The sequence below is a fragment of the Pan paniscus genome, chromosome 1 (genome assembly GCF_029289425.2).
Source record: "Pan paniscus chromosome 1, NHGRI_mPanPan1-v2.0_pri, whole genome shotgun sequence".
Classification (NCBI taxonomy): domain Eukaryota; kingdom Metazoa; phylum Chordata; class Mammalia; order Primates; family Hominidae; genus Pan; species Pan paniscus.
This window is the reverse complement of record NC_073249.2, coordinates 214,392,002-214,416,690: the sequence shown is the minus strand read 5'-3', so window position 1 is coordinate 214,416,690 and position 24,689 is coordinate 214,392,002. Positions and strand designations below refer to the sequence as shown.

The window sequence follows — 24,689 nt, the reverse complement described above, 5'->3', positions numbered from 1 at the left end:
TGACTCCCTCTTCCTGCCCATTTCAAGGGGTGCAGTAGCACCCCCAGGACCCCAGTGAGAATCCTGCACTTGGGGTCTTTTCTACCATGTTCTGTCGCCAGTTCTTCTCGAGGTGCTCATCTGCTGCCAAGCTCAGAGCAACCTTCGAAACACATCTCAGGAAATGACCTGACCTATTCTCCACTCCCAGAATCCACACTGGGATTCCAAAGCTCCTGTGAGGCTCTTGCTTAGGCTCTCTAGAATATTCCTGAGCCTCTGTTTTCTCCCCCAGCCTGAGCTGATGGGGCCGGCATCACTTTATGCATCCCAAGGCCATCAGCCCATCTCTCCTGGACTTCGGAACATGGCCACAATGCAGAGAGACCCAGCAGTAATTAAGAAATTTTCCCCAATTTATATTGAGTGATGTTGGTGAACATGGCAAGGCACAAAGCAGGAAACTCCACAGCTGCTGCTCTGGACCTAAAGAGGCACCCTGGACTTCTGGGTGGTGACACTGCCTGGCTTGCAGAGGAAGACCTGACCCCTCTGGTCTTCCAAGGCTGCCAGGATGATGACAGAGCCTTCGACAGGTCCCAGCACAGGGGCCATCCCTTCCCAGGTTCCCCTGGTCCAGCCTTAGAGCTGAAAAGGATGCACCTGGAATGCAGTAAGTATTTTTTTGTCCAAGCCAGGTCTCTTCTTAGCCTTAGGTGAGGCTTTTTTCAGCTGGGTGCTATGGAAGAACCCCAAGCCCAGTGGGCATCACTGCAATGGCCACATGGTAAGTGTGTGTGTGTGTGTGTGTGTGTGTGTGTGTGTGTGCGCGGCCACCGAGAAAGGCACAACTCTACCTGACAGAGATGGTTCCATGGAAGAGAAAAGTATAACATCCCATGTCCCTGGTAGGACAACTTCCTCTGGGAGTCCAGCAAGAAGACGTGGGATCTGCGGACAAGAGATCCCTGGGTAAAAGCCCTCATTTGAGGATAAGAGTAAAGTTGAACCTTAGACCCTGAAGGATCTATGCCCTTCCCACAGGGCTGCAGCAGAGCCAGCCCTGACTCCCAGGCACAATAGCCCAGAGAGATCTTCGGAGGGAAGTAAACCTGCTGGGGCCTCAGGGCTCAGAAAAAGCCCTGGACCTATCTCCCAGTCATGCCTCTCCCACTCCCAAGTGCCTCTGGCCCTGGAACTGTCAGAGACCCCTGTGTCTTTTCCATGTGCTCTTCTTCTCCTTTCACTCAGCCCTGCCTTTGCCAATGCTCCCCGCATTTGCCTCCATGTAGGGCCCCCAACCCCAGGCTCTGGCAGTGGCTGGGGAGCTAGGGGTTTTTGTGCCCACCTGGAGAAAGCCTCACTCAGCATGGGCCCGTGTGGGTTCTGCAATCTTTTCCTACACAGGGTCACCTACAGGTGTTATAGATGCATCTCCCCTAGAAGAGCCAATGGGGATGGGTGAGGAATCTGAAATCACTCAGGCACCCCACATACAAATGAGAGCCAGGGTCCCTGCAGGCACAGGCCCCGGGGTAGGTCCTGGCCCTTGTTGTTGCCTTCTGATCCCAGAGGCCTTGGGTTTGTGGTCACAGGAGCCCTACCTACTTCCCATGCACCCCCAGCCCAAGATAAACAAACTCCTGCAGACTCCCCGGTCCATGTACTTGAGATCTCCAGATAGTGCCACTTCACTCCAACCTGGACGACAGGGCGAGACTCGGGGCCAAAAAAAAAATTAGCTGAGCATGGTGGGAGGCACTTGTAGTCCGAGCTATTTGGGAGGCTGAGGTAGGAGAATCGCTTGAAGCCAGCAGGCTGAGGTTTCAGTGAGCTGAGATAGAGCCAGTACACTGCAGCCTGGGAAATAGAGCAAGACTCCGTCTCAGGAAAAAGAGACAAGAAAAAGAGAAAATCAGAAGCACTGAGCTGTTTTTTTAATGAGGTCCTGCCCCAGGAAATCAGGCATCCAAATGAAATTTCCTCATTTTTATCAATTCCCTCCTGTTCTTTACTTCTCTTTACAAATCTATCACCTCCTTGCTTTGTTCTGTGGCTGATCAGTGGGTTAATACCCACAAGATGCACACACAGGGCCGGGAACATTCTATGTGGGCAAAGAGTGTGAGTCACTCAAGTAAAGCCCTTTCTCAGGGTCCCTCCCTGCTAACCAGATGCTGAGACCCTGTTCAGTCCTAATGGACAGATTGAGAAGAATCCATTTCTGACCATTAGCTGTGCTGGGACAGAGATTCACTGCACAAGGCATGGCCCCTGCTTTGGAAGGGGACATTCACATCATTGATTACCTGGAGCTTCAGGGCATCACCAACCCATACCTGTCGTCATGGTGGGCAGTGCTCCTTCCTTAATTAAACTAGTTGTGTCTTATAAAGATATCAAAATTCCCTTTTAGCAAAATACTACCTATAATATATAAATATGGCCAGGCGTGTTGGCTTATACCTATAATAGTAGCACTTTGAGAGGCTGAGGCAGGAGAATCACAAGATCAAGAGATCGAGACCATCCTAGCCAACATGGTGAAACCCTGTCTCTACTAAAAATACAAAAATTAGCTGGACATGTTGGCACATGCCTGTACTCCCAGCTACTAGAGAGGCTGAGGCAGGAGAATTGCTTGAACCCAGGAGGCGTAGGTTGCTGTGAGCTGAGATTGTGCCACCACACTTCAGCCTCATGACAGAGTGAGACTCCATCTCAAAAACAAAACAAAACGAAACAATATATAAATACTAATAATCATATAGACATAAAACATGGTTTAAATATTTCTTTACCACATTCAAAAACCAAGCATGCTTTTTGGGGGCCAGGTCATATTGATGAGAGATCCTTTCTTAACACCCTTCCCATATCTAGCAGACTAAAGAAGAAGACTAGTGTATGCAGGGAAAAGAAAGAGAGATCAGACGGTTACTGTGTCTATGTAGAAAAGGAAGACATAAGAAACATCATTTTGATCTGTACCCTGACTTTGCCCTGAGATGCTGTTAATCTGTAACTTTAGCCCCAACTTTGAGCTCACAGCAGCATGTGTTGTATAGAATCAAGGTTTAAGGGATCCAGGGCTGTGCAGGATGTGCTTTGCTGGCAAAATGTTTACAGGCAGTATGCTTGATAAAAGTCATCACCATTCTCCATTCTCAAGTAACCAGGGGTGCAATACACTGTGAAAAACCTCAGGGACCCCTGCCCTGGAAAGCCAGGTATTGTCCAAGGTTTCTCCTCATGTGATAGTCTGAAATATGACCTCATTGAATGGGAAAGACCTGACCTTCCACCCAGCTTGACACCCATTAAGGGTCTGTGCTGAGGAGGATTAGTAAAAGAGGAAGGCCTCTTGCAGTTGAGATAAGAGGAAGGCTTCTGTCTCCTGCCTGCCCCTGGGAACTGAATGCCTCAGTATAAAACCTGATTATACATTTGTTCTATTCTGAGATAGGAGAAAAACTGCCTGTGGTGGGAGGCGAGACATGTTGGCAGCAATGCTGCTTTGTTACACTTTACTCCACTGAGATGTTTGGGTGGAGAAAAGCATAAATCTGGCCTATGTGCACATCCAGGCATAGTACCATCCCTTAAACTTATTTGTGACACAGATTCCTCTGCTCACATGTTTTCTTGCTGATTTTCTCCCCACTATCACCCTGCTCTCCTGCCGCTTTCCCCTTACTGAGTTAGTGAAAATAGTAATCAATAAATACTGAGGGAACTCAGAGACCGGTGCCAGTGTGGGTCCTCCGTAAGCTGAGCACCAGTCCCCTGGGCCCATTTTTCTTTCTCTATACTTTGTCTCTGTGTCTTATTTCTTTTCTCAGTCTCTTGTCCTGCCTGATGAGAAATACCCACAGGTGTGGAGTGGCTGACCCCCTTCATCTGGCGCCCAACATGGGCCTTTCTCTAGGGTGAAGGTACGCTAAAAACGTGAGCATTGAAGACAGTCAACGAGAGATTCCCAAGTACTTCCATGGTCAGCCATGCGGTAAGCTTGTGCGCTCAGAGGAACTCAGGGTAACAATGGGACAAACTGAAAGTAAATATGCCTCTTATCTCAGCTTCATTAAAATTCTTCTAAGAAGATGGGGAGTTAGAGCTTCTACAGAAAATCTAATTATGTTATTTCAAACAATAGAACAATTCTGCCCATGGTTTCCAAAACAGGGAACTTTAGATCTAAAAGATTGGGGGAAAATTGGCAAAGAATTAAAACAAGCAAGTAGGGAAGGTAAAATCATCCCACTTACAGTATGGAATGATTGGCCCATTATTAAAGCAACTTTAGAACCGTTTCAGATAGAAAAGGACAGCCTTTCAATTTCTGATGCCCCTGAAAGCTGTGTAGTAGATTGTGAAGAAGAGGCAGAGACAAAATCCCGGAAATTAATGGAAAGTTCACATTGTAAAAATGTAGCAGAGTCTGTAATGGCTCAGTCAATGCAAAATGTTGACTACAATCAGTTACAGGAGGTAGTATATCCTGAATCATCAAAACTGGTGGAAGGAGGTCCAGAATTATTGGGGCTACTAGAGCCTAAACCACCATGGCCATCAACTCCTCCTCCAGTGGTTCAGATGCCTGTAACATTACAACCTCAAATGCAGGTTAGACAAGTGCAAACCCCAAGAGAATATCAAGTAGAAAAGGATAGAGTCTCTATCCCAGCAATGCCAATTCAGATACAGTATCCACAATATCAGCTGGTAGAAAATAAGACCCAACCACCGGTAGTTTATCAATACTGGCCGCCAGCTGAGCTTCAAATTCAGTATGGGCCGTCTCCGGAGGTTCAACACAGACCTCAAGCGGTGTGTCCCATGCCACATAGCACGGCACCTCACCAGCAACCCAGTGGTGTTTAATCCTACATCACCACCTAGTGGACAAGGTAGTACACTGCATGAAATCATTGATAAAGCCAGAAAACAGGGAGATCTTGAGGCATGGCAGTTCCTTGTAATTTTACAACCAATACCAGCTGGGAAAGGGGGCAAGCTGGAGCGTCTGTCCAAACTGAGGCTAGATATGAATCTTTCACCATGAAAATGTTAAAAGATATGAAGGAAGGAGTTAAACAATATGGACCCAACTCCCCTTATATGAGAACTTTATTAGATTCCATTGCTCATGGAAATAGGCTTATTCCCTATGATTGGGAAATGTTGGCTAAATCTTCCCTTTCACCCTCTCAGTTCCTACAATTTAAAACCTGGTGGATTGATGGAGTACAAGAACAGGCATGAAAAAATCAGGCTATTTATCCCGCTGTTAATATAGATGCAGATCAATTGCTAGGAACAGGTCCAAATTGGAGCACAATTGGCCAACAATCAGTAATGCAGAATGAGGGTATTGAACATCTAAGGGCTCTTTGCCTCAGGGACTGGGAAAAAATTCAGGACCCAGGCACCTGGGTGCCCCACGCACCGCTTGCCCAGGCATCGCTTGCCCAGGCACTGCTTGCCCTTCTTCTAGTTCAATTAGACAAGGCTGCAAAGAGCCATATCCAGACTTCGTGGCAAGGTTGCAAGATGCGTCTGAAAAATCTGTTTCGGATGATAATGCCCAAAAAGTTATTGTAGAAATAATGGCTTATCAAAAGTCAAATCCAGAATTTCAACCAGCCATAAAGCCATTAAAAGGAAAAGGTCCAGCAGGAGTTGATGTAATTACAGAATATGTGAAAGCTTGTGATGGGATTGGAGGAGCTATGCGTAAGGCAATGCTAATGGCTCAAGCAATGACCGGAGTCACTTTAGGAGGATAGTTAGAGCATTTGGGGGGAAATGTTATAATTGTGGTCAAATCGGTCATCTAAAAAAGAACTGCCCAGTCTTAAATAAACAGAGTAAAAATAAAGAGCCACCTGGCCTGTGTCCAAGACATGGAAAAGGAAAACATTGGGCTAATCAATGTCGTTCTAAATATGATAAAAATGGGCAACTATTGTCAGAAAAAGGGGTGAGGGGCCAGCCTCAGTCCCAACAACAAACTGGGGCATTCCCGATTCAGCCGTTTGTTCTTCAGGGTTTTCAGGGACAGCAACCCCCACAGCAAATACCACCACTTCAGGGAATCAGCCAATTACAACAATACAACAGCTGTCCCCCGCCACAGCAGGCAGCACAGCAGTAGATTTATGTTCCACTCAAAAGGTTTCTTTACTCCCTGGAGAGACCCCGCAAAAGATTCCTACAGGGGTATATGGCCCACTGCCAGGAGGGACAGTAGGCCTCATTTTAGGGAGATGAAGTCTAAATTTGAAGGGAGTCCAAATTCATACTGGGGTAATTGATTCAGATTATAAAGGGGAAATTCAGTTAGTGATCAGCTCCACTGTTCCCTGGAGTGCCAATCCAGGTAATAGAATTGCTCAATTATTGCTTTTGCCTTATATTAAAATTGGGAAAACAAAACGGAAAGGACAGGAGGGTTTGGAAGTACCAACTCTGCCAGAAAAGCCACTCAATGGGCTCGTCAGGTCTCAGAGAATAAAACTGTGTGTACAGTCACTATTCAGGGAAAGCAGTTTATAGGATTATTGGATACCGATGCTGATGTTTCCCTTATCGCCTTAAATCAATGGCCAAAAAATTGGCCTAAACAAAAGCCTGTTACAGGACTTGTCGGTGTGGGCAGCGCCTCAAAAGTGTATCAAAGCACCATGATTTTACGTTGTCTAGGACCTGATAATCAAGAAAGTACAGTTCAACCTATGATTACTTCTATTCCAATTAATTTTTTGGGCCGAGACTTGTTACAACAATGGCATGCAGAGATTACTATCCCAGCCTCCTTATACAGCCCCACCAGTCAAAAAATCATGACTAAAATGGGATGTCTCCCTGGCAAAGGACTAGGGAAAAATGGAGATGGCATTAAAATCCCAACTGAGGCTGAGGGAAATCAAGAAAGAAAAGGAATAGGATATCCTTTTTAGGAGTGGCCACTGTAGAGCCTCCAAAACCCATTCCATTAACTTGGAAAACAGAAAAACCTGTACGGGTAAATCAGTGGCTGCTACCAAAACAAAAGCTGGAGGCTTTACACTTATGGGCAAAAGAGCAATTAGCAAAGGGACATATTGAGCCTTCATTTTTGCCTTGAATTCTCCTGTGTTTATAACTCAGAAAAAATCCGGCAGATGGCGCATGTTAACCAACTTAAGAGCCGTCAATGCTGTAATTCAACCTATGGGGGCTCTCCAACCTGGGTTGCCCTCTCTGGCCATGATCCCCAAAGACTGGCCTTTAATTATAATTGAGCTGAAGGATTGCTTTTTTACCATTCCTCTAGCAAAACAGGATTTTGAAAAATTTGCTTTTACTATACCAGCCATAAATAATAAAGAACCAGCCACCAGGTTTCAGTGGAAAGTGTTGCCTCAGGGAATGCTTAATAGTCCAACTATTTGTCAGATTTTTGTAGCTGAAGCTCTTCAACCAGTTAGAGACAAGTTTTCACACTGTTATGTCTTTCATTATGTTGATGATCTTTTGTGTGCTGCAGAAACGAGAGACAGATTAATTGACTGTTACACATTTCTGCAGACAGAGGTTGCAAACGCAGGACTGACAATAGCATCTGATAAGATTCAAACCTCTATTCCTGTCCATTACTTGGGAATGCAGGTAGAGGAAAGAAAAATTAAACCACAAAAAATAGAAATAAGAAAAGACACATTAAAAACATTAAATGACTTTCAAAAATTGCTAGGAGATATTAATTGGATTCGGCCAACTCTAGGCATCCTTACTTATGCCATGTCAAATTTGTTCTCTATCTCGAGTGGGGATCCAGAATTGAATAGTAAAAGAACATTAATTCCAGAGACAACTAAAGAAATTGAATTAATTGAAGAAAAAATTTGGTGAGCACAAGTAAATAGAATAGATCACTTCGCCCCACTCCAACTTTTGATTTTTGCTACTGCACATTCTCAACAGGTGTTATTGTTCAAAATACAGATCTTGTGGAGTGATCTTTCCTTCCTCACAGTACGATTAAGACTTTTACATTGTACTTGGATCAAATGGCTACATTAATTGGTCAGGCAAGATTACAAATAATAAAATTGTGTGGAAGTGACCCAGATAAAATCATTGTTCCTTTAAACAAGGAAGAGTTTAGACAATCCTTTATCAATTGTGCTGCATGGCAGATTGGTCTTGCTGATTTTGTGGGAATTACTGATAACCATTACCCAAAAACAAAAATCTCTTCCAGTTTTTAAAATTGACTACTTGAATTTTACCTAAAATTACCAGACATAAACCTTTAGAAAATGCTCTGATGGTGTTTACTGATGGTTCCAGCAATGGAAAAGTGGTTTACACCAGGCCAAAAGAACGAGTCATTGAAAATCAGATTCTGCATATGTAGTACAGGCTACAAAGGATGTTGAGACAGCCCTAACCAAATATAGTATGGATGATCAGTTAAACAAGCCCTTTAATTTGTTACAACAAATTGCAAGAAAAAGAAATTTCCCATTTTATATTACTCATATCTGAGCACGTACTAATTTACCAAGGCCTTTAACTAAAGCAAATGAATAAGCTGACTTGCTAGCATCATCTGCATTCATAGAAGCACAAGAACTTCATGCTTTGACTCATGTAAATGCAACAGGACTAAAAAATAAATTTGATATCACATGGAAAGAGGCAAAAAATATTGTATAACATTGCACCCAGTGTCAAGTCCTACACCTGCCCACTCAGGAGGCAGGAGTTAATCCCAGAGGCCTATGTCCTAATGCAATATGGCAAATGGATGTCACACATGTACCTTCATTTATAAAATTGTCATTTGTCCATGTGACAGTTGATACTTATTTGCATGTTGTATGGGCAACCTGCCAGACAGGAGAAAGTACTTCCCATGTTAAAAGACATTTATTATCTTGTTTTGCTGTCATGGGAGTTCCAAAAAAAAATTAAAACACATAATGGGCCAGGATACTGTAGTAAAACATTTTAAAAATTGTGAAATCAGTGAAAAATTACACATACAACAGGAATCCCCTATAATTCCCAAGGACAGGCCATAATTGAAAGAACTAATAGAACACTCAAAGCTCAATTGGTGAAACAAAAAAAGGAAAAAGACATTAAGGAGTAGAACACTCCCCAGATGCAACTTAATTTAGCACTCTATACTTTAAATTTTTTAAACATTTATAGAAATCAGACCACTACTTCTGCAGAGCAACATTTTACTGGTAAAAAGAACAGCCCACATGAAGGAAAACTGATTTGGTGGAAAGACAACAAAAATAAGACAAGGGAAATAGGAAAAATGATAACATGGGGGAGAGGTTTTGCTTGTGTTTCACCAGGAGAAAATCAGCTTCCTGTTTGGATACCCACTAGACATTTAAAGTTCTACAATGAAACCATCGGAGATGCAAAGAGAAACGCCACCACGGAGATGGAAAACCCGCAATCGAGCATCATCGACTCACCGGGTGAACAAAATGGTGACATCAGAAGAACAGATGAAGTTGCCATCCACCAAGAAAGCAGAGCCGCTGACCTGGGTCCAATTAAAGAAGCTGACACAGTTAGCTGAAAAAAGCCTGAAGAACAAAAAGGGTAACACAAACTCCAGAGAACATGCTGCCTGCAGCTTTGATGATTGTATCAACGGTGGTAAGTCTCCCTGTGACTGCAGTAGCAGCCTCAACTAATCATACTTACCGGGCCTGTGTGCCTTTCCCGCCCTTAATTCAGGCAGTCACATGGATGGATAATCCTATTGAAGTATGTGTTAATAATAGTGCATGGGTACCAGGCCTCACAGATGATCGTTGCCCTGCCCAACCTAAAAAAGAATTGATGATAAATATTTCCACTGGGTATCGTTATCCTCCTATTTGCCTAGGGAAGGTACCAGGATATTTAATGCCTACAACCCCAAATTGGTTGGTAGAAGTACCTACTGTCAGTGCCACCAGTAGATTTACTTATCACTTGGTAAGTGGGATGTCACTCGGGCCACAGATAAATAATTCACAGGACTCTTCTTATCAAAGATCATTAAAATTTAGGCCTAAGGGGAAGCCTTGCCCCAAGAAAATTCCCAAAGAATCAAAAGGCCCAAAAGTTTCAGTTTGGGAAGAATGTGTGCCTGATACTGCGGTGGTATTACAAAACAATGAATTTGGAACTATTATAGACCGGGCCCCTCGAGGCCAATTTTATTATAATTGTATGGGCCAGACTTACTCATGTTCACAGCCCCATCCACCTGGCCCATTAATCTGGCCTATGAGAGTGATTTAACTGAAAGGCTGGATCAGGTTTATAGAAAGTTACAATCACCCTATCCATGGAAATGGGGTGAAAAGCGAATTTCATCACCTCAACCAAAGTTAGTTAGTCCTGTTACTGGTCCTGAACATCCAGCATTATGAAAGCTTACTGTGGCCTCACACCACATTAGAATTTGGTCTGAAAATCAAGCTATAGGAACAAGAGATCATAAGCCATATTATACTATTAACCTAAATTCCAATCCTACAATTCCTTTGCAAAGTTGTGTAAAACCCCCTTATATGCTAGTTGTAGGAAACATAGTTATTAAACCAGATTCCCAAACTATAACCTGTGAAAACTGTAGATTGTTTACTTGCATTGATTCGACTTTTGATTGGCAGCACCGTATTCTGCTGGTGAGGGCAAGAGAGGGCATGTGGATTCCTGTGTCCATGGACTGACAGTGGGAGGCTTCCCCATCTGTCCATATTTTAACAGAAGTATTAAAAGGAGTTCTAACTAGATCCAAAAGATTCATTTTTACTTTGATTGCAGTGATTTTGGGTCTTATTGCAGTCACAGCTACTGCTGTGGCTGCTGGAATTGCTTTACACTTCTCTGTTCAAACTGCAGAATATGTAAATAATTGGCAAAAGAATTCCTCAAAATTGTGGAATTCTCTGACCCAAATAGATCAAAAATTGGCAAACCAAATTAATGATCTTAGACAAACTGTCATTTGGATGGGAGATAGGCTCATGAGCTTGGAATATCTTTTTCAGTTACAGTGTGACTGGAATATGTCAGATTTTTGTATTAAACCCCAAGGCTATAATGAGTCTGAGCATCACTGGGACATGGTTAGATGTCATCTATAAGAAAGAGAAGATAATCTTACTTTAGATATTTCAAAATTAAAAGAACAAATTTTTGAGGCATCAAAAGCCCATTTAAATTTGGTGCCAGAAACTGAGGCAATCGTGAAAGTTGCTGATGGCCTCACAAATCTTAACCCTGTCACTTGGGTTAAAACCATCAGAAGTTCAACTATTGTAATTTCATATTAATCCTGGTATATCTGTTTTGTCTGTTGTTAGTCTACAGGTGTATCCAGCAGCTCCAAAGAGAGAGCGACCAGTGAGAACGGGCCATGATGATGATGGCGGATTTCTCATAAAGAAAAGGGGGATATGTAGGGAAAAGAAAGAGAGATCAGACGGTTGCTGTGTCTATGTAGAAAAGGAAGACATAAGAAATTTCATTTTTATCTGTACCCTGAACAACTCCTTTGCCCTGAGATGCTGTTAATTTGTAACTTTAGCCCCAACCTTGAGCTCACAGAAACATGTGTTGTATGGAATCGAGGTTTAAGGGATCTAGGGCTGTGCAGGATGTGCCTTGTTTACAAAATATTTACAGGCAGTGTGCTTGATAAAAGTCATCGCCATTCTTCATTCTCAAGTAACCAGGGGCACAATGCACTGTGGAAAGCTGCAGGGACCTCTGCCCTGGAAAGCCAGGTATTGTCCAAGGTTTCTCCCCATGTGATAGTCTGAAATATGACCTCATGGGATGGGAAAGACCTGACCGTCCCCAAGCCCGACACCCGTGAAGGGTCTGTGCTGAGGAGGATTAGTAAAAGAGGAAGGCTTCTTGCAGCTGAGATAAGAGGAAGGCCTCTGTCTCCTGCCTGCCCCTGGGAATGGAATGTCTTGGTATAAAACCCGACTGTACATTTGTTCCATTCTGAGATAGGAGAAAAACCGCCTTGTGGCAGGAGGTGGGACATGTTGGGAGCAATGCTGCTTTGTTACTCTTTACTCCATTGAGATGTTTGGGTGGAGAAAAGCATAAATCTGGCCTATGTGCACATCCAGGCATAGAACCTTCCCTTGAACTTATTTGTGACACAGATTCCTTTGCTCACATGTTTTCTTGCTGACCTTCTCCCCACTATCACCCTGTTCTCCTGCCACATTCCCCTTGATGAGATAGTGAAAACAGTAATCAATAAAAGCTGAGAGAACTCAGAGACCAGTGCCAGTGCAGGTCCTCCGTATGCTGAGCGCCGGTCCCCTGGGCCCAATTTCTTTCTCTATACTTTGTCTCTGTGTCTTCTTTCTTTCCTCAGTCTCTCATCCCACCTGATGAGAAGAAACCACAGGTGTGGAGAGGCTGGCCCCACTTCAAGTGTATAGAATTCTGGTGTGACAGGTCCCATCAGGTTACTTAAGGGTGCATGTCCCCTGCCTGAACCCTGAAGGCCAGGTGGGAAGCCAAGTCTCTTGTGCCCAGCCAAGAAGCAGGTGTCCCCGAGAACCCAAACATCCCAGACAGTATCTGAGAACCTACCAAGCAGAAGAGGCTGATTGCTCAAAATCAGTGGACAAAGAGCCAGAAAATTCACTTAAAAGCAGTTTAGAGACAGGAGGTGGCACAGATCTTTGGGGCTGTGCTGCTGCTGCCCTGGAGTGCCCTGCATGTGAATCCTAATCAACTCATTATTTGCCAAGCTGGGCTCATCTGAGTCATCCTTTGATCTCTTGGCTCCTTTCCGGTTTGGCGGGGAAAATGATACGGCCCTGGTTTTTCTCAGAGCAAGTGTGTTTTGGAATCGCACATCCTTAGAGGGCAGATAATAGTCAAGTGCCTGTGGGTGATGAGTGACTTTCCCTATGGTGAGAAACCCTACAAAAAGGGCATCCGAGTGAGGACCCTGCTCAGGACTCAGATGAGAAACCCTACACAAAGGACATCCAAGTGAGGACCCTGCTCAGGACTCAGGTGAGAAACCCTACACAAAGGACATCCGAGTGAGGACCCTGCTGGGGACTCAGGTGAGAAATCCTACACAAAGGGCATCCGAGTGAGGACCCTGCTCAGGACTCAGATGAGAAACCCTACACAAAGGACATCCGAGTGAGGACCCTGCTGAGGACTCAGGTGAGAAACCCTACACAAACGGCATCCAGGTGAGAAGCCTGCTGAGGACTCAGGTAAGAAACCCTACACAAAGAGTATCTGAGTGAGGACCATGCTGAGAACTCAGGGCCTGGTGTTGTTGGGCAGGGACCTTGGGCGAGAGCCTCGGTTTTCCTGAAAAATGAGGATGATGATGTCCACCACTTGTGTGACCCTGGTAGAATCGAATGAGTTGGGGCAACTTAAGGGCTTGGCATAAGGCCTGGCATACAGGAAGAGTGAAATTAATGCATTTTTTCTACTTTTTCCCTCCCAGCAGAAGCCTCCATGATTATTCATCCCTCGTTCTGAAAACTAAAAATAAAATCCTAAGCTCCCCCTATGAACTGAACAGATTCCCTCTCGGCCAAGTGTACCCAGAGAAATCTTTAAAACTGAGTTCCTGGCCATGGCGGGATGGGAGGTTAGACACATCTCATTTTACTTCCTTCCTTTCATGGTTGAGACACAAAAACTGACCAGCATTCATGTTAAAATAGAGATTATAAGGCTGACTGAATTGACTATTTAGGGTAATAAGATACCAAGTTATATACAGGACCTAAGGTCTTACCAGGCAAGGGTTAAGTCAAGGGCCCCTACCCTTAAAGAATGAACTATATACTTTTTTTTTTTTTTTGAGGCAGCGTCTCGCTTTGTAGTCCAGGCTGAAGTGCAGTGGCATGATCTTGGCTCACTGCAACCTCTGCCTCCCAGGCTCAAGCAATTCTCCTGCCTCAGCCTCCCGAGTAGCTGGGATTACAGGTGCATGCCACCACACCCAGCTAATTTTTTGTATTTTTAGTACAGACAGGGTTTCACCATGTTGGCCAGGCTGGTCTTGACCTGCTGACCTTGTTATCCACCCACCTCAGCCTCCCAAAGTGCTGGGATTACAGGCAAGAGCCACCGTGCCCAGCTGAATGAACTATATTCTAACTGCCACAGGGTTTTTCTCTCTCTAGCAGCTGAACAAGCACTGGCCCTAAGATAAGCAATATTGAAATGACTGCAGCTCATCCATCCCAGATTCTGACTAACTGACCCCCTGTTCCACAAGCCATGACTCCAGCTTTGATTGGACAAGAGATTGATTCCAGTAACTTTCTGCTGATGAGAGGCCTCTGAGCATTGACTGCTTCTGGCCACTTGAAAGAGACTTAGCACGCGAGCGTCTTCATGTCCCTGATGCACCATTTGATATGGGGGGTCTAGCTGCAATGCATTGAAACATGAAGTCTCGGCGCAGCACGGTGGCTCACGCCTGTAATCCCAGCACTTTGGAACACTCTGGGAGACCGAGGCAGCAGATCACCTGAGGTCAGGCGTTCCAGACCAGCCTGGCCAACATAGTGAAACCCTATCGCTACTAAAAATAGAAAAAGTGGGCCAGGTGCAGTGGCTCACGCCTGTAATCCCAGCACTTTGGGAGGCCGAGGCGGGCGGATCACAAGGTCAGGAGATCGAGACAATCCTGGTTAACACAGAGAAACCCCGTCTCTACTAAAAATACAAAAATTAGCTGGGCGTGGCAGCGTGTGCCTGTAGTCCCACCTGCTGGGGAGGCTGAGGCAGGAGAATGGCGTGAACCCAGGAAGTGGAGCTTGCAGTGAGCGGAGATTGCACCACTGCACTCCAGCCTGGGCGACAGAGCGAGACTCCATCTCAAAAAAAAAAAAAAAAAGTAGCCGGGTGTGGTGGCATGTACCTGTAGTCTCAGCTACTTGGCTGACACAGGAGAATCGCTTGAACCTGGGAGGTGGAGGATGCAGTGAGCTGATACGGTGCCATTGCAGTCCAGCCTGGGTGACAGAGCAAGACTCTGTCTCAAAAAGAAAAAGAAATGTGAAGTCTCCACCCCAAAGTGAACATGGGACATAAGCCACATGTATGTTTATTCAGTATGCATGTGTTAGGCCCCCTTCAAGAATACTCATAGCCCATTTCATGACCTGTTGAGTGTGTATACTTGGCCAACCCACTCAGCATAAATTCCTGCCTCATCACTTCCTCCCTGGAAATACCAGTGAAGGATCTTTTCTGAAAGCTGCGCTTTCAAGCCTAAGGCATGGCGAGCCTACAGGCCATAAGCTACAGAAATATATCTTTTTTTTCCTTTTTAAGTAGAGACAGGATTTTGCTTTGTTACCCAGGCTAGAACTCCTTGGCTCAAGCAATCCACCCACATTGGCCTCCCAAAGTGCTGGAATTACAGACGTGAGCCACCTTGCTTGGCCTATAGAATTATAGCTTTTTTTTTTTTTTGAGAGGGAGTCTCACTCTTTGCCCAGCCTGCAGTGCAGCAGCACGATCTCGGCTCACTGCAATCTCTGCCTCCCGGGTTCAAGCAATTCTCCTTGACTCAGCCTCCTGACTAGCTGGGATTACAGGCACGTGCCACCATGCCTAGCTAATTTTTGTATTTTTAGTAGAGACGGGGTTTCACCATGTTGGCCAGGATGGTCTCCATCTCTTGAGCTCGTGATCCACCCGCCTTGGCCTCCCAAAGTGCTGGGATTACAGGCGTGAGCCACCACACCCGGCCTAGAAATATATGTTATAATAAAATAGAGCCATGTGTGGTGGCTCATGCCTGTAATCCCAATACTTTGTAAGGCTAAGATTGGAGCCCTGCCTGAGCCTGGCCGTTCTGAACCAGCCCGGGTAATATAGACACTCCAGTAACGTGAGACTCTAGCACATGTTGAGTGGGGGTGGTCACATGTGGATGCTCATCGCAGCACTATTCACAACAGCAAAGACGTGGAATCCACTGGAATGCCCATCAGTGGTGGACTGGATTAACAAAATATGGTACAGATACACCATGGAAACCTGCACAGCCTGAAACAAGAACAAGATAATGCCCTTTCATTAAGTCCTCATCCTCCTTTTGCTGCAACACGGATGGAGCTAGAAGCCGTTATGCTAAGCAAACTAAAGCAGGCACAGAAAACCAAACACCACATGTTCTCACTTATAAATGGGAGCCAAATATTAAGTATACGTGACATAATAATGGGAACAATAGACGCCCGGGACTGCTGGAGAGTGGAGGGTGGAAGGGGAGTGGGTATCAAAAAACTACCGAAACTGGCTGGACATGGTGGCTCACACCTCTAATCCCAGCACTGAGGCAGGTGCATCATTTGAGGTCAGGAGTTCTCCATGTCCAACATGGTGAAACCCTGTCTCTACTAAAAATGCAAAAACTTAGCCTGGCGTGGTAATGCAAGTCTGTAGTCTCAGCTACTTGGGAGGCCGAGGCAGGAGAATTGCTTGACTCTGGGAGGCAGAGGTTGCAGTGAGCTGAGAGCATGCCACTACACTCCAGCCTGGGTGACAGAGTGAGACGCCGCCTCAAAAAACAAACAAACAAAAACTACCAAAATTATTATCTGATAGTTTGTCTATTATCTATAGAACAAACCTGCATCTGTATTTCTGGAACTAAAATACAAGTTTGAAAACCTGCGATTTTCAGTGATTGGTTAGAGACCTGACAAATAGCCATCACATTAGAGTCACCCACTAGATTTCTGCTTTGTCATTTTGGGGAGGTCATGGTTTCCTGTTTGCTCTAGTTTGTTGTAGATATAGATCTGTATTTTTGCACTGAAGGAAGAATGATTTACTCCAGTTTTCTCTGTCTGGCTTGCTTTGGTTTGGACTGAATACATTCCCTTAGTGAATCTTCACCACTAGGTTGCTGCTTCCTTCTTGGCTCCAGGTGGTGGCTTAAGCCCAGGTTTACCTAAGTTTTAGTAAACCACGAGAGTGCTGCCAGTCCCAAATGGGGAAAGTCCCAAAGGGATTCTCATGGCAGTGTAGGAGCGCTAGCTAGGTCAAGCCCAGGTTTTCCTGCTTTTTGATAAGGAGAGAAGGGAGGTGTGATAGGAAGATCTCTCATTGAAATGAGTTAGTTTCCAAAAGGATGTATATTTCCATTAATATGGGCTGGAAATATTTAGAATGTATTATCCACCTAAATGATTTTAGCATTATTCTAAGAGAAATTGGATATCTTTACTGGACACAATCACTTTAATTCAGTAAACCCCACTAGTCACCATGAGGACAGGTCAGTGCCCTGGTTTTCCCGTTTTCTGATAAGGAGAGAAGGGAGGTGTTACAGGAAGATGTCTCATTGAAATGAGTTAGTTTCCAAAAGGATGCATATTGTTGTGGGCTAGAAATATTTAGAAAGTGTTATCTACCTAAATGATTTTAGCATTTTTCTAAGACAAATTGGACATCTTTACTACACACAATTATGTTAATTCAGTAAAACCCACTAGCCACCATGAGGACAGGCAAGGGTTGGTGATGCCATGAGGCTCCTGCTAGTACACACTATGGCCATTCCCTCCCAAGGCAGGGGGCCGCACCTTGTGCAGTGAAGCCCTTTCCTGACATGGCCAATGATGAGGAACAGATTCTCCCAGATCTGCCCATTAGGAGTGAGCAGGGTCTCAGTATCTGGGGAGCAGTGAGGGCCCCTGACAAGAAGAGGGTTGACTCAATGGTTCATCATCACTGCCCACATAGAATGTTCCAGGTCCCCGGCATGCATCTTTTGTGGATGAACCCAGTAAATAACCACAGGAGAAAGTAAGGAAGAGATGACTGGAGAGGTAAAGAATGGGCATAAATTAATCAAAGTTTAGGCTGGGCACGGTGGTTCACGCCTGTAATCCTAGCACTTTGGGAGGCTTCCTTGAGGTCACTTGAGGTTAGGAGTTTGAGACCAGTCAGGCCAACATCGTGAAACCCCGTCTCTACTAAAAACACAAATTCCCTTGAACCTGGGAGTTGGAGGTTGCAGTGAGCCAAGATCACACCACTGCACTCCAGCCTAGGTGACCAAGCAAGACTCCGTCAAATAAACAAAACAAACAAACAAACAAACAAAACAGGTCAGGCTCAGTGGCTCATGCCTGTAATCCTAGCACTTTGTGAGGCCAAGGTGGGCAGATTACCTGAGGTCAGGAGTTCGAGACCAGCGTGATCAACATGGAGAAATGCCGTTTCTAATAAAAATAGAAAATTAGCTGGGCATGGTGGTGCATGCCTGTGATCCCAGCTACTTGGGAGGCTGAGGCAGGAAAATCGCTTGAACCCAGGAGGCGGAGGGTGTGGTGAGCCAAGATCGCGCCATTTCACTCCAGCCTGGGCAACAAGAGCGAATCTCCGTCTAAAACAAAACAAAAAAAGAAAAAAAGAAAAAAAAACCACAACAACAAAATGAAGTTTATTTTGATTCCTTTATTTCCTGCAGATGAACCTAAATCACAGATGAACTAGTACCTCTTTTTTTAATTCATCAGGAACTAAAGCTTTCTGATGTATAAATTGCTGAAACAGGCTAATCAATCATGAAGGACAGCAGAGAGTTTCCATTTAGGTTCCCTCTACTTCCGACGTTTCTTTGTATCCATCCTTGCTGAGATAACTCCCTCACTCTAGAACTTCAGCTTTCTATTTCTGACTGTCTAGGACACAGATCCCTGAGTCTCATTGACTCCATTCAACTTTTTCCCCCAGTGCTGCCCCCTGCTGGGATTTTTTGTTTTTTGTTTTCCACTCACAGAAAGCACATGCCTGAAACAGAGGTTTCTCTGCTCCCTTTATAATGCACCTATAGACCCGGCACAGCTGCTTATGCCTGTAATCCCAGAATCTTGGGAGGCCAAGCAGGGGGCTCCCTTAAGCGTAAGACTTTGAGACCAGCCTGGACAACATAGGGAAACCCTGTCTCAAATTTTTAAATAAAAACTGTAAAATTGTAAAATAAGGAAAAAGAAAAATAAAAGACATCCATGTCCCAGATTTTAGTTTCCAAGTGCCTGGAGAAAAAGCTTTTTATACCTCCACCCCACTAGGCAGGCCTTCCCCACAAGCAAAATTTGAACTCCAGTTACTCAATGGGCGACGTGCCACAGCAAGGGCAGGAGACGGGACCAAAGAAGATCCTTTTGGGCTCCCTTACTTCCCTCAGTATACGCATCAGCTCAGCCTGAAGTGGGGTGAGGAGCTCCGAAATGACACGACCCCTGTTGTCAAGACTCTCCCGAGGGGCAGGATATGTTTCCAGGCTCAAATTGCTCAGCCTGCCTGTATGGCGCAGCAGGTCCTTCAGAGCATCCATGGACGTGTCATTGCCGTGAAAGCAGAAAGTGGTGAGGTTGGAGCAGCGGCTCAGGGCAGGCAGGATGACCCTGAGTTTGGAGTACCCAATCCCACAGTCCACTAAGAAGAGGGTCTGAAGAGTGGCAGCAACTTTCTCTAGCAGAGCTCGGAGGGGCTCAAGACGGATGAAGCGCAGTGCACCATGACTCAGATTCAGCTGCTTCAGTTGACTGAGACTTGGGTACCAGGGCAGCCATTTCAAGTCCTCTTCTTCTAGGAAGCCATAAGTTAATGCCAATGTCTCCAACGGGCTCCTGAGGCACCTGGGGAGAGCAAGAAGTTAGTACTGGGCAATGGCACCAGTTAGAGGACGATGGTAGAAAATAACATCAAGGGAAGAGCCTGTTTTGCCCAAACACAAGTTTGTTCTCATCATCTAATCATGGTCCTCCTGCAAGGTGCTGCCTGATGAGGACTTGGATCATTCAGAGGCAGTCCCATTTTAGGCTCAGTCCTTTCACCGTCACTGGTGTGATTGGTTCAAGGCCATAAAATCTCTAAAGCCTCTTTTCTTCATCTTCCAGCAGAAAGCTTCATCTCGGGGCCACAGGAGCCCAGTGGAAGAGATGCCCGAAGAACTGACCTGAGCAAGGTCTAGGGACATCAGCTAGGGCTACCTGCTTTCAGAGGCTCCCTGACATGGCCACATCTGCAAACTACCTGTCACTTTGTACCACTCTTGTGCCTACTCACTAGAACTGACCTGAGCAAGGTCTAGGGACATCAGCTAGGGCTACCTGCTTTCAGAGGCTCCCTGACATGGCCACATCTGCAAATCACCTGTCACTTTGTACCACTCTCGTGACTACTCCCTCACCTCCATCCCAGAAGCACGCATTTCCCATGTCAATTACCTTTCCTGGAGTTCAAAACAACCTTTTACAGACAGGGAATCAGAGAGAGGATCATTCATGTTCACTAAGCTGTGAGGACAGAGCTTCCTCTGTGAAACGCACAGGTTTGGTGCACTTTCTCTTCTTTTACACCCTCCCCTCTGTTGCCTCTTTTTTATCATATTCACTTTAAACACACTTCCTAACAAGGAATTCACAAAAGCTATTCATATTTATCATATTAACTTTAAACACACTTCCTAACAAGGAATTCCTAAAAGGAATTCACCCTCACTAGAGCTGAACCCTCCACTAACCAGCTCCCTACACGATGTCCCTCTCTGTAGCTTCTATCCCAGGTCATCCCTCTGCCCTTACTGGAGCGATCCTGTGATACCCACTTCAGGATATAGAGCACCAAACAGGACAATGCATTCTAGTGTCCCCTTCCCTAGACATCTCCAGTGGCTGGCACACAGTAGATGCTGATTGGTGTTTATTGTAACAAAAAAAGGCTGTGCTATGGCCCCCAGAGAAAGCTCACCATCCTTCCTCACCTGATCAGCTGGTCCAGGTAGCCTCTGAAGAAGCGGATCCTTCTTATATAAAGCATCTGGAGGTACTCCAGCCTGAGGAGCACAGAGCTGAATTCAGCAACTAACCGTTCTTGGCTGTCAGAGCTTAGCAGGTAACGACAGCCATCGGAGATGAAGAGTTTGCGAAGATTCCTCATCTGGCTCAGGTAACGGCTAAACTCTACTATCATACACGGCCAGCACACGTTCCAAATTTCCAACACTTGGATACTGTCTGGGTATACTGTTTCCAATATGTTTCTGAAATTTAGAATGTTCATTGAATAATTCACCACCTTAGTACAGCACAGGTGTACTGAACCTCTTCTGTGCTGGACCCACCCAGAGAAGAAGCTCAGATCTTCATCCATGAATTTTTCCTTGAGGCAAACATCCATGAACACCTTCAAGGGCTGCTTCTCTCCTGTCCTTGGACAGTCCTCCACTGTCTGCCTCTTACTCATGGCCTCTGGGGAGCAGGACAGGGGCCTGGCTCCAGACCATATGGTCCAAAAATTCTCATCAACATCCCGCAATTCCAGCACTTGAAGTTTCCACCTCCTGTGAGTAACATAGGGGAAAAGCTCAGAACGTAGGCAAGGACCCACCCCTGACCCGGGCTTTCACTCCATATCAAGGACTTCAGCTGCTTTTATACTCAGTGTCCCTCCTTCTGTCTCTTCTCCATCCCTTTCCCCCTTGGATTCTGCCTGGTACCCACTTCTAGTGCCTTTACCTTCCACTGGGAGCAGGCAGGTTCCTGTTTCCCCAGTGGACCCTGTATGGTGAGCAGTCCTTTCCCAGAGGAGCTGGGCAATAGCCAAGAACTTTCCCAGCTTTCTCATTGGCACCATCAGAAGCCCCTGGGCCACCCCGGGTTCCCAATTTGTCTGACCCAGCTGTTTAGTCCCTGGACACCTGGGCCCTCCCCACCTGGGTCACCTCACCTGGGGCGAACCTTTTGGGCAAGCAGGCAATCAATCCCATCCACTACATAATGTAAGATCTCCAGATCAGGCGTCTTCATCAGGGACCCCAGAGGGAGGCAGGGGAAGGGCCAGGCCTGCACCATCACCCTCAGAACATCGCAGCGTCTGCTAGTGAAGGCCTCCACGAACAGTGGGGGGAAGAGCTCCCTGGGCAGCTCATCCAGGACGGAGATGGCCAAGGCCTGGTCCCTCAGCAGGCTCTGCCCTGCCAGCTCCAGGAGTCTGCGTGGGGCCTGTAGGCTCATCCTGATAAATCTGCAAGAAAACAAATCCAGAGAAAAGACAAACTTATCAGGCCAGTCCTCTCACACCCTGACTTCTCCTGGGCCAAAAGTCACTACTCTGGCAGGTGTGAAAGAGTCCTTAGTTTACCCCAATTCGACTCTGCAATAATTGGCCACAGAGACATAGTTCTGCCCTTCTGGTACCAAGAAGAGTGTCTCCCAACCTCCAAGGAATGGGCAAGATCACTCCTACTCCATGAATTTTCATTAATTGCTCCACCCAACTCTATTAGCTCTGGGAAGTGTTACCAAGAATCTTCAAAGCTCAGCTCCTTTTTTGAGAAAAAATGTCTTCTCAATTTAAGGATCTAAAACAATGGTCATGTGGCTGGGCTTGGTGGCTCACAACTGTAGTCCCAGCACTTTGGAGGCCAAGGCGGGCGGCTCACTTGAGGTCAGGAGTTAGAGACCAGCCTGGCCAACAAGGTGAAACCCAGTCTTTACTAAAAATACAAAAAGTAGCCTGGCATGGTGGCAGGTGCCTGTAACTCCAGCTACTCGGGAGGCTGAGGCACAAGAATCACTTGAACCCAGGAGGCGGAGGTTGCAGTGAGCTGAGACAGTGCCACTGCACTCCAGCCTGGGCAATAGAGTGAGACTCAGTCTCAAAAAAAAAAAAAAAAAACAAAATAAAACAATAAAACAATGGTAATGGGAGTCTCCTGTGGCCCCAAACAGCCTACAGTCTCAGTTCCCACAGTGAACTTGGCTGGGAGAGACTAAAGGGGTATTTTTAATTAGACACCATTATGTTCACTTTCAAAAGAGTAATGAGGGGCCACACATGGAGGCTCAGAGCTGTAATTCCAACACTTTGGCAAGCCAAGGCAGAACAATCACTTAAGCCCTGGAGTTGCTGACCAGCCTGGGCTACATAGTGAGATCCTGTCTCTCCAAAAAATTACAAAAAATAGATGGATGTGATGACGCACACCTGTAGTCCCAGCTGCTCTGCAGGCTGAGGTGGAAGGATGGCTTGTGTCTGGGAAGCAGAAGTTACAGTGATCTGAGACTCTGCCACTGTACCCCCAGCCTGGGCAGAACAGCAAGACTCTGTCTTAATAAAATAAATAAATAAATAAAATATTACCCACTTTGGAATGGAGTCTAGAGAAACAAATGGATCCCACATTCAGAACAAAGACTCCATTCTTGAAAGTGTTGTATGAGACCAGTCATGTTGGCTCATGCCTGTAATCCCAAGACTTTAGAAGGCAAAGTGGGAGGTTTGCTTGAATCTAGGTGTCCCAGACCAGCCTAGGTAACAAACCAAGACCCCATCACTATAAAAAATAATAATAATAGGCCTGGCACGGTGGCTCACACCTGTAATCTCAGCACTTTGTGAGACTGAGGCGGGCAGATCGCCTGAGTTTGGGAGTTTAAGACCAGCCTGGCCAACATAGTGAAACCCTATCTCTATTAAAAATACAAAAATTAGCCAGGTGTGGTGGCACACACCCACATTCCCAGCTACTTGGGAGGCTGAAGCAGGAGAATCACTTGAACCCGGGAAGCAGAAGTTGCAGTGAGCCAAGATCATGCCTCTGCACTTGAACCTGGGCAACAGAGTGAGACTCTCTCTCAAAAAAAAAAAAAAAAGAAAAAAACAAAAACAAAAAAATTAGCCGGTTATACTGGTGCATGCCTGAATTCCAGCTATTCAGAAGGCTAGAACTTCTGAGTAGGGAGGATGGCTTGAGCCCAGAAGGCAGAGGTTGCAGTGAGTTGAGATCACAATACTGCATTCCACCAAGAATGACGCAGGAAGACAATGTCTCAAAGAAAAAAAAAAAGACTTCAGTCAATTGCATTATTTTTCAACTGCTTGATTCGGAACTCTGAAGCTGGGCATGGTGGCTCACACCTATAATCCCAGCACTTTGAGAGGCCTAGGTGGGCAGATCACGAGGTCAGGTGTTCGAGACCAGCCTGGCCAACATGGTGAAACCGTCTCTACTAAAAATAGAAAAATTAGCCGGGCATGGTGGTGGGCACCTGTAATCCCAGCTACTCAGGAGGCTGAGGCAGGAGAATTGCTTGAACCTAGGAGGCGGAGGTTGCAGTGAGCCAAGACCTCATCATTGCACTCCAGCCTGGTTGACAGAGCAAGACTCCATCTCAGAAAAAAAAAAAAACATTTGAAATGACATAAACTAAACACAAATAAAATATTCGGAGTGAAGAGATAAAACTGCATTAGAGAAAAAAATCAAAGCCTACATCTGTTCATCTGAAAAACATGCAGGAAAATTCTCTGTGCCACCTTGGCCTTCATGTCGCCATCTCTACTGGCTGACTGTGGGTCATAGGAGTGCCCTTGTGAAGGTCCCTGACTTACCAGATCTGGACTCACTTTGCAGTCTGCTCGGACCTCTTGGAGAATCAAGCAATAACTCCAGGTACCACAGCTTGGGGTCTCTTCTGTGGATGTTCACAAGCTTTCTTGGACCTTTCTGTTTTTTTGAGATGGAGTTTCGCTCTTGTTGCCCAGTTTGGAGTAAAATGGCGTGATCTCGGCTCACCGCAACCTCCACCTCCTGGATTTAAGTGATTCTCCTGTCTCAGCCTCCAAAGTAGCCGGAATTACAGGCATGC

General features: G+C 45.6%; 1 protein-coding gene and 1 pseudogene across 1 annotated transcript; one reads left to right on the top strand and one right to left on the bottom strand.

Moving 5' to 3' along the window:
• Window positions 1-8,592: 8,592 nt before the first annotated feature.
• On the top strand, window positions 8,593-11,414 carry LOC134728959 (endogenous retrovirus group K member 104 Rec protein-like; annotated as a pseudogene).
• Window positions 11,415-19,138: 7,724 nt separating this feature from the next.
• On the bottom strand, window positions 19,139-24,689 carry LOC134728384 (PRAME family member 18-like). Its single transcript, XM_063596201.1, has 3 exons — window positions 21,766-24,689; window positions 20,801-21,379; window positions 19,139-19,673 (listed from the first exon to the last, which is right to left on the bottom strand). The coding sequence occupies exons 1-3, from the start codon at window positions 22,050-22,052 to the stop codon at window positions 19,139-19,141; spliced, it is 1,401 nt and encodes a 466-aa protein (XP_063452271.1). The 5' UTR covers window positions 22,053-24,689.

Coding starts and splice junctions, on each gene's coding strand:
- LOC134728384 (XM_063596201.1), bottom strand. CDS start 22,052: ATGAGCCTACAGGCCCCACGCAGACTCCTGGAGCTGGCAGGGCAGAGC. Junction 21,380..21,765: donor GCCCAAAAGGTTCGCCCCAG/GTGAGGTGACCC, acceptor TGTTACTCACAG/GAGGTGGAAACTTCAAGTGC. Junction 19,674..20,800: donor TACCTGGACCAGCTGATCAG/GTGAGGAAGGAT, acceptor TGCTCTCCCCAG/GTGCCTCAGGAGCCCGTTGG.